This window comes from Octopus bimaculoides, chromosome 7 (genome assembly GCF_001194135.2).
Source record: "Octopus bimaculoides isolate UCB-OBI-ISO-001 chromosome 7, ASM119413v2, whole genome shotgun sequence".
Classification (NCBI taxonomy): Eukaryota; Metazoa; Mollusca; class Cephalopoda; order Octopoda; family Octopodidae; genus Octopus; species Octopus bimaculoides.
In genome coordinates this window covers 90,913,268-90,926,989 of record NC_068987.1, presented here as the reverse complement: position 1 = coordinate 90,926,989, position 13,722 = coordinate 90,913,268, and the positions used below count along the sequence as shown (strand labels likewise).

General features: G+C 39.1%; 1 protein-coding gene across 1 annotated transcript; it reads right to left on the bottom strand.

Annotated features, from left to right (window-relative positions):
• Positions 1–5,485: 5,485 nt before the first annotated feature.
• LOC106875814 (thiol S-methyltransferase METTL7B) lies at positions 5,486–7,822 on the bottom strand. Its single transcript, XM_052969460.1, has 2 exons — positions 6,383–7,822; positions 5,486–5,537 (listed from the first exon to the last, which is right to left on the bottom strand). Exons 1-2 carry the CDS (start codon positions 6,994–6,996, stop codon positions 5,486–5,488), a joined length of 666 nt encoding a protein of 221 aa, XP_052825420.1. The 5' UTR covers positions 6,997–7,822.
• Between the last annotated feature and the right edge of the window lie 5,900 nt (positions 7,823–13,722).

Here is a 13,722-nt window from a genome sequence, read left to right as displayed (position 1 = left end):
CAGCTATCCTCCTCCATTCTCACCACATGTCCATACCAGCGCAATCGTCTCTCTTGCACGCCACAACTGATGCTTCTAATGTTCAGCTTTTCTCTCAAGATACTTACACTCTGACGGGTATTCACATTGACATTACACATCCAACGGAGCATACTGGTTTCATTCCTTGCGAGCTTACGTATGTCCTCAGCAGTTACAGCCCATGTTTCACTGCCATGTAGCATGGTTGTTCGTACGCATGCGTCATACAGTCTGCCTTTTACTCTGAGTGAGAGTCCCTTTGTCGCCAGCAGGGGTAAGAGCTCTCTAAACTTTGCCCGCATTCATATATTAACAGTTTAGTTCTTAATTATAGAAATATGTGAAACCATCATTCTATGCTGATTTAGTTAATTGTAAGATAGAAAATTAATAGTAATAAAATGTTTTGAAAGAAATTTAAAGTGCCTAGGTGATAACTGTAAACCTACTTTTGGGCCACCCTGTGTATATATATATATATATATATATATACATACACACACATAAGGATAAGCATATCAAAAGGGGGCCATGGGAAAACTCATTTAAATAAAAGGGTTGGGAACCACTGTGAAAAGGAAGGGAACCACTTGTCTAGATAGGGAGATGAGAGACAATGGGTGGTGGGATGAGGAGAAGTGAATAGGTTCGGTTTACATGGAGTTGATAAAGATCCAACACTCAATCCTCAGAAGAGGAGAGGATGGCACCAAAAAGGCCAAACTTGCAATCCTCAATTTGGTCTTAGTATTTATTCTCACATACGGCCCTGGATTTTGAATAATGACCTCAAGAATACAATCAGGAATACAAGCAGCCAAAATGAGATTCTTCCAGAAGGTCTCTGGAGTAGCGTTGCTCAAAAGGGTGTGTAGTCCAGAGGGTCAGAGTCTCTCCAGATTGAACCATTGCTTCTCCGATTTGAAAGTTCACAGCACCATTATTATGATCACAAAACGAATTCTTCAAACCAAGCCAATCGGCAGGAGACATAAGAGACCAAGAACAATATGGTTGGTTAGTGCCTACAGCCTCAGTTGGTCATGCTTGGGGATCAAGCCAGAAAATGTAATGGCAGCTGCTTCTATGGAGGAGGAGAAGGTGTCTAAAGACTACCCACGACAAACCCACCCAGGATTATTGGGTGGAGAAAATGGATGCATGGAAAAATGTATAATCCTTCCCATATTTTCTTCATTGGAGAAGCAGAAAAATTTTTGCCAATATTTCCAATCCTACTTGGTCTTAAGCTTTCTTAAACCCAACCAGTCCGTTATAGAAGTAAAATTAAATATTGATATAACATCCATTCAGTGAGCTTGGCAATCCTGGTGGAATCCATTTCTGCAAGTTATGGGAGCCAGTGGCACTCAAAGAGTACCAAATCTATCTTGACAGATTTTGTATTTTTGGTCAACTAGGGCTATAGTAAAAGACACCTAGCCAAGGTGCTCTATAGTGGGTTTGAACGCAGAACCAAGTAGGTCGGAAGCAAGTTTCTGAACCACACACCTATGTTTACACCCATTCATTTCACATTATTGTTTGGAGTAATATCACTGGAGATTTGAAACTTAAGCTATTCTTCATTTACCATTCCAGGTAAAGAAATCAAAATATCAAGACTTAATCAATGAGGCCCTTGCCAAGGGCTGGCACAGCCACATTTCCCCGTTGAAGTCAGCTGCCATGGCTTTCCATCAGGATTTAGTATGCTATTCCTTGCTGAAGATAGGTCTGGAACCCAGACAATTGAAGAAACCCAACAAGGAAATAGATACAGCAGCTCCGGATGACTAGGATTGCTGAGAGACCACAAGTGGAACTCTTCTGTGGGTGAAGACTGGCTCAGTCCTTGCTGACCCACTCAAATGAAGCATACAGGCTAAGGGGTGAAACACTAGTGGCTATGAAATACCTGCTGACAATACAAAAGGGTTTCTAGCATTGCAATGGACTTAGAGGAGATTGTAAGACCAATGGGTAACTCCAGCAATCTGTGGGTGGAGCAAAGCCTCTCCTCTGATATTTATTTCATTTCACCAAGTTAGACACGAGTGTTCATATCTTGACTTCTTGTTATACAGACATCAAACACAACAGCTTGAGTTGCATGAGATTTGGTTAGTAAATTTGTCATTAAACTTTCCAGTCCTACCATGAAATATGGTGAGAAACATTTTCAAGTCCAAGACACATCACCTAGCTATTCTTCAAATCTCCACTCACTCCAAATATGAAGTTGTCATTCCACCAAGTGCAGCTTCACTCCTTTAATCTGTGGATCAGGGAGTTATTTCTGTTTCTAAGACAAACCATCCCAGAAGAACTTCACAATAAGATAAACATACGTACATTAAAGAATTCCGGAGAAATTACATGATGCAAGCAAATAAAAGAGATTAAAAGAAACCTAAAGCTGTTTATGATACAAAAAAAAAAATTGTGCCTAATAAGGAAGATGTGGATGAGTGCTGACAAGTTTGCTCCTCAAAAAAATGGTTCCAAGTTTAGTCCTGCTTGTGTGACACCTTAGGTATTCTAATGCCCAGGTCATTTCACTGAGGCTTTTAGCTAAGATCTCTTCAAAGAAGCCAGTTGTGTGTGTTACTGACAGCTTGCCTTGACATCATGTGATAGTTGTAAACAAATGTCATGGTAATACAAATGGTGCTCTTCATTTCCAATCTTCTGTGAAAACATGTCTGGCCATGAAGAAATATTACCTTACTTGGAAACAGATGAAGGTTGGCATTAAGAAGGGCATCCAGCTGCAGAAAATCCACTTCAGCAGATTCTGTCCAACCCATGCAAGCATAGAAAAGAGGATGTTAAAATGATGATAATAATAAAGACCACAAGAGAAATAGTTACAGTTTGCAAAATGTAATAATTTTGAAGAAATAATATAAGGATCAAGATTTGAAATTAATGCTGGTAGCTTTTAGAATTTATCTTATAATACTGATAACAAGACCATCACCTACAAAGACCTTAAGGTGTTAACAGGACTCCTAGCACAGGAGAAATTCCACCTTACTATACAACCAATTTTAACAAACAAGATCCAAGTGAAAGGCCTTCATAAAACAAAATGTGCATTAGAGTAGCTTTCAGAAGAGATACCTGGCGTTGCTCAGGATTAAAATGGCATAGTTTGTATATATATATATATAAGCTTGCAAAGACTTATTGGGGCAAGCGAAAGCGAAATCGGGATGGCATCTGTGCCCAGTGTCGCCTTTCTGGCACTTGTGCCCGAGACATGTGTAAGGATTTTCGAGCGAGATCGTTGCCAGTGCCCCTGGACTGGCTCCTGTGCGGGTGGTACATAAAATACACCATTTTGAGCGTGGCCGTTGCCAGTACCGCCTGACTGGCCTTCGTGCGGGTGACATGTAAAAGCACCCACTACATTCTCTGAGTGGTTGGCGTTAGGAAGGGCATCCAGCTGTAGAAACTCTGCCAAATCAGATTGGAGCCTGGTGTAGCCATCCAGTTTCACCAGTCCTCAGTCAAATCATCCAACCCATGCTAGCATGGAAAGCGGACTTTAAACGATGATGATGATATATATATTATAGTTATGTTAAAACAGGTGATATGGGAAAGTGCAGCATTGAGAACAAAACATTTGTGGAGTAAATGATGGGCAAATTTGACTAAGCGACATGTCATGCCTCTGGAGTATTCCAGGTCCTAAACCATCATGGAAATTGGAGGCATGTGATTCTTGAAAGCACCGTAAAGCTGTCAGTGGATATACTCTCCTTTGCGGCAGTTGGTGCTGCATCTAACACAACCATCATCTGAAGTTTTGATACATCCTTTGGGTTTGTTGTTCTACATCACTCACAAAGTAAATTTGGAGGAAATGTAGTTGTTCATTTGTGGGTAACAAGGAAGCAATGAGGTGATAGGCTTGTCTTTGAACCTCAGTGTAAATCCATGTTCAACTATCTCCTTAGATGCACCAAATGATGTCATTTGAAATACAGAGTTGTATTGCCTGATATTGTTCAGAAAATTCTTTGACTGGATGGAAGTGCCTTCCAGAAGATCTATAAGAAGTTGAGGAGCTGGTAGTGCTGGCAATCTTACCTTACCGACGGAGTAGCGCATGCCAGTGTCATCTCCTTTCTGTATTGAGACTTCTTCTAATGTGCTGCAGCATGCGTTTGCTGATCTTGGGAAAGTCTCACCTCACTTCGGTCTTGAGGTTCCATTTGACGTGCAGCAGCATACATTTCCTGATCTAGGGAAAATCTCATCTCCTTTCTCTCTTGGAACTCTTGCCTTAGGTTTATCTACAATCCTCCTTGCTTTATAGTTGTTACTGAAGAGATTACATCTTTAGTTTGAAGTCATCTTTCAATATTATAAACAAAAAATTATGAACATAGAAAAAATTATACATTACTTTCTCTTTCTGTAAGCAGTTTTATGTCATCATCATCATGTGGTATAAACAATATTATAGTCTTATCAAAGTGAAGGCACATGGCTCAGTGGTTAGAGCTTCGAGCTTACGATCGTGAGGTTGTGAGTTCGAATCCCGGACTGGGCTGCATGCTGTGTTCTTGAGCAAGACACTTTATTTTACGTTGCTCCAATTCACTCAGCTGCAGAAATGAGTTGCGACGTCACAGGTGCCAAGTTGTATTGGCCTTTGCCTTTCCCTTGGATAACATCAGTGGCATGGAGAGGGGAGGCTGGTATGCATGGGCGACTGCTGGCCTTCCATAAACCACCTTGCTCGGACTTGTACCTGGGAGGGTAAATTTGTAGGTGCAATCCCATGGTCAGTCATGACCGAAGGGGGTCTCAGTCTTATCAAAAGTGACAGAATAAGTGAGGAGTTGTCTATGAGGCTAAGTTGCTTTATGCATGTGAAACAAACCATTGGTCACTCTATGGCCGGCCATATAATTAACTTCCTCTACTTTTGGAGTATGCTTCTTTTTCGGATATATGATCCACTGACGATATATATATATATATATTACTCGTGTGGTACATTTACAAATCTTTTCAAAGATATATATATATATATATATATATATATATATATATATATGTATACAGTGTGTGTGTGTGTGTGTGTCTTGTAACAGGAGACTGGTACATTTTTTGTCTTATTTATTCAGCATTACATGCGTTTCATTTGCTAACAGGAGTTACAAAATTGTACATGGAGTAGAAAATATGTGGGATATCACCTATTAGGAATTCTTCAGAGAATCAAATACGAAATTTACACTTGGATGAAGCGTTTATATATATATACTAAGGAATCAGGAGTCCTTTAGATAAGTTAGAAGAGGAGAAAAACATATCTAGTCGTATAAGGAAGTGTATGTGTGTGTGTGTGTATACACGATGGCGCAATGTACGTAAAAGAGAGATTTATATAACATCAGTTTCGAATACAGATATTTTCTTTTATTCTAAGGTAGAGAGGTAATCAATTATATTGAAATCCCTGAACACAAACGATACGGAGGATGAAGATGCCGCTGAACAAAAAAAAAAGGAAGAACTGACATCTGTGAACACTCGACGGGAGTTGCTAACTTTTATGGTTGATATCTACAGCTGCTGCTGCTGCTACAGCACTCTTTAGAATTTGTATTTAGAGAACTGATTCCTCATTGGAGTAACATTTAGCAGCACTGAACGACAACTTTTCGTAGTTGTTCCTCTGATACTATAATTACGATCTCGCTCCTCAAGAGGAAGCCTCCATGTGGTCACTTGACCTGCTAGAAATAGTAAAGGAATATCGTTCAAATTACTTCGTTACCATTTTAAAAGACGGCCGCACTGGATTTAGTAATACTAGATACATTGACTAAATAAAAAGAGGGATGGTCACGTGTTGAATTCCTTCTGCCCTGATTTAGGTTGACCTGGTGTTAAAACAATTACTACTATTCTATCACTCAACGAATTCCTCATTGGTTAAAAGTGAAGCGGGAAAAGCATTTTCTAAATGCTTTTTCTAAAAAAACTAATTCGTTTAAAGAATATTTCTCAGTGAAGAAGACTGTAGAGTAAAACGAAACGAATATATTTGGTGTATATGTATAAGCTAGCCCTTTAAATATAGGAATTCCACATATGACCAACCATTTTTTCTTTTTCACTTACAGTATCTAGGACTAAATTAGGCAAGGTATCACCCCTTTTGTTTGTTTTTAAACCATAAGGTGATGCGAAAATCTGACTGCTATTTCTAGCATGTCGAAACCGCTGCATTAAGACACTATCGTTTACAACCAAATAAAGAACGAGCAAAAAACATTAAATGTATATAACTGCCGATAATCTAAAATTTAGTGAATATTTTAAATCCCTTATTTTATAAATTTGTAAGCGATTTAAATAAAAAATAACTAAAATATATGACAGTAAAGATTTGAAATAAATAAGGCCACAGAAGTTGAATAATATACTTACAGGTCGAAGAATTCGTAGGATTTCTTGCAAAACAATTTCGGGTTCGCCAACTGAACAGAGAGTCTGAAATGATACGACAGAATCGAAACTTTCGGATTCCAAATCTTCAAGATTATCGATTGAGGCTTCGATAAATTCTTTGAAAACTGCCTGTTTGCATTCCACTCCTTTGGTTTCCATATATGCCCTGATGAATGGATTCGAATCCATGCTGGTTACGTGACAGTCCGTGGGGAAATAATCGATCCGGCTGCTGGCACCACTAAGGTCCAAGATTTCCAGGGGTCGATCTAATTTTAATTGTTCCACTTTCAAAGGATGGAAAAGCCTCGACATCTGAAATGTCATTTCCGAATTTAATGATCCGTGGATGGTCTTGCGTGTTATATAAGGCAAGTAGCAGTGGATTCGCTTGAAAACGAATAAATAGACGACCAGCATCAGAGCCAACACCATGGTGATGTGCGGCCAGTTGTCCGAAAGGAATTCAATTACTAAATCATATTGCTCAGCCATTATGCTACTATTTCTGTTGTGTTTATGAAGGTGTCTGAGGAATTCGTTCCTTGGGTCTTTTTTTCGTAAATTAAATTAAGCGGTTAGCGGGAATGTTTGCGTAGAAATGAATATTTTTAAACACCGCAAAATGAGGTGGAAAATATGAACCAAACAAACCTCTTCAAAACAAGGTAAAAACGAAGGAGTAAGCGAAAATATAGCAGCAGCAGCGGCAACACCAACAAGTCAGTCAGATTCTGCAAAGAACAGAAACGGGTGGGGGTTCTGTTAATAATAAATGAGCAGCGAAGAGACACATCATAGACACTGAAAAACCCTTCACACACACACATACATATACACAACTAAAAGAAGCGTTAATGTCATAAATGGAATCGTCCAAAGTCGCGGTAGAGCTGTGTGCTACAGTTATTAATTAATCATTAATTGGGTTTCTTCATTATCTTAGACTGTTATAGATTATTCAACAAGTTAAAAGTGTAAGCTTTTATACAGTTTATTTTATTTTTTTAAGTTGAATTTTTCACAAGGATATCCGTTTTTGTTTTTCGTTTAACTAAAATATTTTATAAATGACAAACTGTGAGAGAATGCAGTTTTCAGAAATTAATAGACATTCACTGTAAAAATGAGTTACAATTCTTTTGTGAAAAAGAAAATTAACAAAAAAAATTAAAACCAGGATATTATATTGTTAAAATTGTGACCCAATAGTTCTAGTTAGGAAGGATATATACTCTGATGAAAGTTGATTTATTTAAACCTGGCATAGAATAGTGACTGGAGAAGGGTAATACCGAGTGTGTAGAGATTGGAACTTTAATAATAGAAGGATAAAACTAAATACCGAAAGAAATTCATTCCGAGACACTGTCCTGTTAAAGTCATCTTTTATAATTAACTCTTGTGGCAAAGAAGAAAAATGCATATATATTGATGGTGATGCTGAATCGGTGAATATGTTTTGTAGTATTTACATTCTGACTTCAAATCCCGCCAAGGATGAGACCGAATTCGATAAAATAAAGCTCCAGTCAATAATAATCGACTAGACTCGTCCAAAATAATTTCAACTTTAAGAAATCATTACTATTATTAGTTGTTAGCGCGCCCAACAAAATGCTTAACGACATTTCTTTCGACTCTTTACGTTTCGAGTTCAAATTCCGCCGAGGAAGACTTTGTCTTTCATCCTTTGGGATCGATAAAATGAGTACTGGGGTCGATATAATCGACTTGCACCCGCTCCTAAAAAAATTTCAGGCCTTGTACCTATAGTAGAAATGGTTATTAATCGTTAGCGCATCGGACAAATTGCTTAGCAACATTTCTTTCGGCTTTTTAAATTCGGGGTTCAAATACCGCCGAAGTCAACCTTGCATTTCATCCTTTCGGGTTCGATAAATTCCAGTCAAGTACTAGGGTCGATGTGATCGATTTCCCCCTCCCCTCACAATTAGAAAGAATTACTTTTACTTCTCAGGGCGATGAATTGACAAAATCTTTAGAGCGTCGAACAAATTGTCTATCGGTGATTGTTCCAACTCTTTACACTAACTCCGCACGTTGTCAACTTTGCCTTTCATCCATCTTTCCGAAATCAGTAAAATAAAGATTTTTTTTATTATTATTCAAAATATGAACAGGAATATATTTTACAAATGAAAAACAAGAAGAAAAAAAACAAAAAAGTGGGGGAGAAGGAAAAAATATAAATAAAGTACCAGATACCGGTTAAAACGTGGCCCCCGTCCAATACTTGACCCTATGTCTTCATTCTAAATTCAAAATTTTCTGGAAATGGGTGAAGTATGCTGTCTACTTCCCCACTTGTAGGGTCTGCAAGATGAGTACCTTTTAAGGATCTTGTGACAGTAGAAAAGACGAATATTATTGAGATGGTGTTGGTGTGAATGGAGATAGTATTTCTGTTTTTCTTGTTTGTTTTGTTTTTTTTTTCATTGATAACGTCCTCCATTCACACCATAGTGTTGCGAATCGAAGTCAGATCAAATGCTTGGTCTACTGGGAACGTGTTCATCTCGTTATGGTCTTCGCATGATGATGGCGATGGCATCGGCCTATTGTTGGGACTAATTAGCGAGCACGCCTTTCAGTGTGGGTCAGAGCAGTTAAGTCAGTGTTGACTGAGCAAACTTATCAAAAGTGTTCTACTTATGACCAGTACCCCTTATTCCGATGCAGTGAGTGTGCGTCAAGAACCTGCCATATCATCCCATGACCTTTTCTCTTTTAAGATGTTCAGATGTAGTTTGAGAGATGTAACTGCTATTTTTAATTAGGTGTAGTGGCACCCATGTTGCTTCGGTGATTCAAATTTGTTCATCGTAGTTAATTGATATTTTACCCCTAATTAGCTTTTATTGATCAGCATTGGGACAGCTCTGAAGAGAGGTGTAGCAAGAGAAGTGAAGACAGCTATCCCTGGGTCATGAATGTGAAGAGTCATAAAATTTACAGTAGCTTAACTTATAATTCTTTCTAATGTAGATGCAAGACCTGGAATTTGGCGGGAGAATTCCATCGATCCTAGTGCTCAACCCCTAATGAACGAAAGACGAAGTCGACCTTAACGAGATTTGAACTCAGAACGTAAAGAGCCGAAAAGTATGCTACTCGGAATTTTACCCAAACCTGCTAATAATTTTATTAAGGTGGATACACAATCAAAAATGTCTTTTCGTTCGCGATGCTTAACACCCTTGCTATATCACCGGACCTGAGTACACCTAAGATTAAAGGTATTCAACTTGTAAACATTCCGTCTTTTCAAACTCTGTAAGGTACGATTTGAGGAAGATTCGGTTGCTATTTCTAGCTGGCCGAGTACCCGCGTACAGGCTCCCTCGTTGGTTCGTAATAATTCAGAGTTTATTCAATAATCGATCGAAGAGTATAAATAGAAAAGAAATGTGTAAAAAGGAGGGAAAACAAAAGATCGTTTATACAAAGAACGTGTGAGGAAGAATTGAAAAAAACACACCTGCCTACACCATTCAGCTATATAGGTGCGTGTGTGTGTGTATATATGTACTTGTCTATATATATATATATATATATATATATTACAGTATATATATATATATATATTACATAAGCCATCAAATCAACAATAAGTAGATAGATATGTACACACGCATATATACATACAAACATGAATAAATATATATTTACATGTATTTACACATACATGCACATACGCTATTATATTCATGTGAATATATGCAGTATTGTATACATATATATATATATACACGTACACACACAATGTTTGTGTGTATATATATATATATATATTATGTGTGGATGTTTGTACACACACACATATTACTTTACACCAATCCATTTGTAACCCAGTTTACAAAACTATTTCTGCCATTTGTTGTTTATTACTGTATTGTTTTTATTGCGTATTTTACAGTCGGTTTCTTTTTTTTTTTATGATTGGCACTCCTCCTCCTCTTCTTTTCCCTCTCTGTTTCATGTTCCTTCTACCTTCTCAACTTGACAACACACACACACACACACTTTCTGAATGGGGGTTTCGCGCATTTGTTTATTTATTTATTTATTTATTCATATTTCTAAGTTGAAGAGGAAAGGAGGCAGGAAGCTATATAGTGTTGGATTGAAAGACAATGTAATAATAATAATAATAAGTGATGGTGATGAAGATGGGGGTAGACGTTAGTGTTAGAGATTGATGGAAGGAGAAGAGGAAAAACTAATAATTGTTGGGAATAATGTAGAAATGAGTTAGGGGAGAAATAAGAAGAAAGCCTAAATAATTGCATGCCCTCCTCCACATACACACACGTTTGTTTGTGTAAAAAATAACATACAGAAAACATGTATGGTATTCAATGCATCCACACGTATGTATAATGTCCAGGTGCATCATAGTATGATGTATGGAAGAACTATAAATACATAAACTTCGTTATTGGTTCATCCATTTTTCGTGTAAACGAGGTAAACCTCGAAATTATTTCGGAGTTGTATTTTTTTTTTCTTAAGTTATCTTTTGGCGGAGGCTTGGCTGTTAAGAAGCTCGATTTGTAACCAAATGGTTTCAGGTTCAGTCCCACTGCACAGCACCTTAGCCATGTATCTTCTGCTATAGCCCTACGTTGATCAGTAACTTGTGTGTGAATTTTTTTAGATGGAAACTGTGTGGAAGCTTGTTGTATGTGTGTTTTTGTGTTTGTCCACCGCTTAACAACTAATGCTGGTTTGTTTACGTCCTTGTAACTTAAATGTTCGACAAAAGAGACCGATAGAATAAGTACCAGACTTAAGAAAATATGCACTGAGATCGATTCGTTCAACTTAACCTTTGAAGGCGATGCCCCAGCATGACCGTAGTCCAGACCCTGGAACAAGCAAATGATAGATGTGACAGGTGATTCATTTGTTATTTAATATCTCCCACAGGTCAAATTCAGCCGAGCTCGACTTTGCCTTTCATCCTTTCGGGGTCGATAAATTAAGTACCAGTTGTGTACTGAGGTCGATCTAATCGACTGGCCCCCTTGCCCAAATAGTTTGGGCCTTGTGCCTAGAGTAGAAAAGAATATCTCCCCCACAGGTCAAGACCAATATTTCACACAGGACAACCCAAGTTCGATTTCTTGTATGTCTTCAATATGGAGCAATGAAACGGTAAACGTTGAATGAGATGAGGACCTCACACTGCAGCGATTGACAATTAAGTACCTCTATATATGCTTCACTGGGTTTTTTTCATGCCAAGGAGGAAACCAGAGAAAACTATTGGATGAATCGTTAGAGCGTTGGACAGATCTTGGGGTATTTCTAACGACTCTATGTTCTGTGTTCAAATCCCACCAAGGTTAGCTTTGCTTATAAACATTTCGGGGTCGATAAAATAAAATAACATTCAAGTGCTGGAACCGATGCTATCAACTAACTCCTCCCTTCAAAACTATTGGGTTTTTCTTGGGTACAGACGGATAATCGCCTGATTAAGGTGTTCTAAAAGCTTTACTTTTATATGCCAGACTTCTTTGGAGACCTCTTGGCAGATATTTACCACAACTGACAGCAGAACAGAGGAATTCCCAGTTTTGAGAGCCGAGGAGCCTAAGCGATGTTGAGAAGGGACCCAATCAATGATCGGGTTGATAATTTTCGATCGCAGGATTTCAAAATTTTAGCCAAAGAGGTTTGCACCTGTCGATAGTCTAATTGGTGATGAGCAAGAATGCCCCATCCTGAACAGATCTATTCACGAAAACCTGCACCACATGCGATACATCAAAGAGACGGTGGTAAAGAACCTGGTATCGGTGAGATCCTGATTAATTTAGACAAATCAAAAGCTTTCAATAGGGTTGACCACTAATACTTGGCGGCTATTCGCACTGCAGTCGGTTTCCACGGATGGATTGTTGCACTGCTGTTCAATGGTTCGGGTGAATGGTCACCTACATAAACTAAGCAGTATCAAACGCTCGATCCGTCAAGATTGTACTCTCTTGTCCCTTCTGGACATATTGATTATTGATCCACTACTGCAGAAACTGGAGATGTTGCGGGGCATTTAGAGCCAACTAGGACGTAAAAGAACCGGGTCGCCATACACGGACGACGCCACCATCATAGTGTCGGACACTAAGCTCATAGAGGTGATCGGCACTATTCTAAGGTACTACGAGGCAGTGACAAGAGTAAAAATCAACAAAGAAAAGTCAGTGGGCCTATAGTTCGGCACATGGAGAGACAAGTCCACACCATCCAAAAACGTCTGGTGGTGTGAGATGTACAGATTGATTAAACTGGGGTCTGGTTCGGTACAGATCTTAAGTGGACAAAAACTGGGACAAGGTGACGAACAGAGTGGTCAACCTCACCCAGAAATTAACCGAGAGAAAGCTATCCTTGCATGGTTGTGTAGAGGTAGCGAATACTTACAAGATCTTTGTCATATATTACCGCCTGACCATCGCGCCTTGCCCCACTTCATGTCTTACTGACCAGGAACGCCTGTTCTTCCGCTTTCTTTGGAAGGGACGCGTTCCACTGGTCAGACTCTCCTTGTCAACACCTACTGAGCAGAGAGGACTGAGCATTCGCTGAAGCCGCGAGATCGATAACGTTTCTTTGGCGGCGAGCAGGTGTGGTTACCGTTTGTCAGATTCACTTTTCTACAGGTCATCTCTTTGACTGAACTATAATCCTGAATCAAGCATAGAGGGAGGCGAGGTTTCTGGCACCTAAAGTGTCATTAGGTATTCTCAACACTCTCCAGTCGGACAATGCACTCAGTAGAAGTTCTGTTTTGACGTGCTGGTCAATGGCAGGTAAGATGGACGACGTTCATCTTAAGGCGGCGAGCTGGCAGAAACGTTAGCACGCCGGGCGAAATGCTTAGCAGTATTTCGTCTGCCGTTACGTTCTGAGTTCAAATTCCGCCAAGGTCGACTTTGCCTTTCATCCTTTCGGGGTCGATAAATTAAGTACCAGTTACGCACTGGGGTCGATGTAATTGACTTAATCCCTTTGTCTGTCCTTGTTTGTCCCCTCTATGTTTAGCCCCTTGTGGGCAATAAAGAAATAAGATGGACGACGTTCTCGGAGTGACTTTGGACGTCGACGAGAATCGGTTAGCTGATCTATTCCGGAGGGCTTTCGGATCGTGTCTCATGGTCAATTTCCAGAAGTCACTAACCTGGCTGTGTC

Excerpts from the sequence above, each read along its gene's own strand:
- LOC106875814 (XM_052969460.1), bottom strand. The coding sequence starts at position 6,996 with ATGGCTGAGCAATATGATTTAGTAATTGAATTCCTTTCGGACAACTGG. Across the intron at positions 5,538-6,382 it reads AATCGCTTACAAATTTATAA|CGGCATCTTCATCCTCCGTA; the intron begins AATAAGGGATTT and ends TTTTTTGTTCAG.